The 1,982-nt window shown below is 38.9% G+C and overlaps 1 protein-coding gene across 1 annotated transcript; it reads left to right on the top strand.

Moving 5' to 3' along the window:
• Positions 1 to 558: 558 nt before the first annotated feature.
• On the top strand, positions 559 to 1,723 carry LOC111879436 (protein MIZU-KUSSEI 1). Its single transcript, XM_023875899.3, is given in 2 exon segments — positions 559 to 905; positions 907 to 1,723. Coding segments are annotated over 2 exon segments (843 nt in total). The 5' UTR covers positions 559 to 729; the 3' UTR covers positions 1,574 to 1,723.
• The last annotated feature ends 259 nt before the right edge of the window (positions 1,724 to 1,982 follow it).

The raw sequence follows: 1,982 nt of genomic DNA, 5'->3' as shown, positions 1-1,982 counted from the left end.
GTGGATTATTTATAAACATCATTCAATAACAATTTCATTTTAGTTTTATTTATTAATCGTTAATATAATTATTAACCTAAATGAAATTATCGATTAAGGCTAGGATCCATATTTGGCTTTGCGATGTGTAAAGGGGTCCCGTAAACACATCACAAAGTTATTTAGGTAGACAATGCACTTTTCTAGTTTCAATATCTTATGAAACTCCTAGATCATTTGAGATTCATTGAATATTTCAATGGCATGTTAATCTCGATTGTGCTCATCTCGATTCAATGATTGGGATGTCCCAAATCATTCAATAGATGATTAATCAACCATGCAAAACTCGTGACCCACAAGATAGAATTATACTCGCATTGACGTGTCAGCTAACCACACACGCTCCATCAAGATAATAATTCCATGAGTAACATATCTTAAAAACAAACACCACCTTAATCACAACATTATTTTTGCAACTAAGTAGCAGTTTGGTTCTGATTTATATTTATTTTTAATATATAAAATTAAATATATTATTAAAATGAAAAAATATCGAAATGTCTCTCATTCACGCTGTGGCTATATATATACATAAATTACAGAATAAAAATGATCAACGGAGGACTCACACAACAAGAGCTTGAGTGTCTCCGATCCCCATTTTCATTACCATTAATACCATCATCACCAACTGTTCATCCCTTTTCCAAGAACCACCACGGTCCCTCTGTGTAAAAGTTTATCATGTTATCATCAAACTCTTACAGAATGAAGCATGATCATGGTCTTCTCTCTCTGTCCAGAAACAGCTCCAGCAAAATAACCCCATCAAATTACATCACCTGCACGTTATTTGTAATCGATCCAAATTGTATCAACGACAACAAACCCCTTGTCGGTAAAAGCTCTCCTCTATCATACAGTATCCAGAACCCGCTCTGGAATCTCCACACTTATACGCTCGCTTCTAACTGTCATATCAATCCCTGCAATCATTCCCACCTTCCGGTGGCTAAGCTTACCGACCCAGCTGTCACCAACGCCGTCGCTCGGCCGAAAAGTCACCGGAACGTTGTTTGGTAACCGGAGAGGACATGTCAGCTTTGCGGTGCAATATGATCCACGGTCCGCACCTGTTCTGATCATTGAACTGGCGGTGTCCACGGCGGCGCTCGTTAAGGAGATGTCCTCAGGGCAAGTAAGGATCACACTTGAGTGCGAGAAACAGCAACACTCCGGGTTGTCTAGTCGTCGGGGAGACTCTAAGCTGTTCAACGAACCCACATGGACGATGTACTGTAACGGAAGGAATTATGGATACGCGTCGTCAAGGGCGTGCTCAGACTCCGACTGGCACACACTGAGCACGGTGCAGAGAGTCTCAGTAGGAGCTGGTGTTCTACCGGTGTTGGAAGGCAGCAGAAAAAGTAGCGCCGGAGGAAGTTGCGGAGAGTCGGAGGGCGAGTTCCTGTACATGAGAGCGAGATTTCAGCGAGTCGTGGGGAGTCGTGACTCGGAAGCTTATTATATGATGAACATGGATGGAAACAGAGGGCCTGAATTCAGTATATATTTACTTAGAGTATAATTTAAAATTTAGTATAATTTGATGGCTGTTGTGTTTCTGTGATACATGTTATTTAGTTTTTCTCATTTACTTGTCTTAGTGTCTAGCATTAGAGAGGTAAGAATTCTTATAAAAATCTATAGGTGAAATCTCACTCGAAGCCATTAATTATTAGACTTGTATTGAGGGATGCTTAGGGGTAGCATTTACCCTTTTTTTTACATGTAATTCTGTTTGCATTTTGCTATTTATTACGTTGAAAGTAATTTTTCATTATATACAATTTAGTCCTAAATTTACATATGTTCTCATTTTATTCCAAATTGGTCCTTGATTTCTATCGTTTATGCTATATGTTTGTTAAATTAACCATAAAAAAAATGTCACGTTGCAGCTTGCAAATTAGTACTCTGCGTTGATACCACTGCTT

Source organism: Lactuca sativa, chromosome 9 (assembly GCF_002870075.4).
Source record: "Lactuca sativa cultivar Salinas chromosome 9, Lsat_Salinas_v11, whole genome shotgun sequence".
NCBI classification, from domain to species: Eukaryota; Viridiplantae; Streptophyta; class Magnoliopsida; order Asterales; family Asteraceae; genus Lactuca; species Lactuca sativa.
Note: the sequence above shows the minus strand (reverse complement) of the source record. Positions and strands in the feature narration are given on the sequence as shown.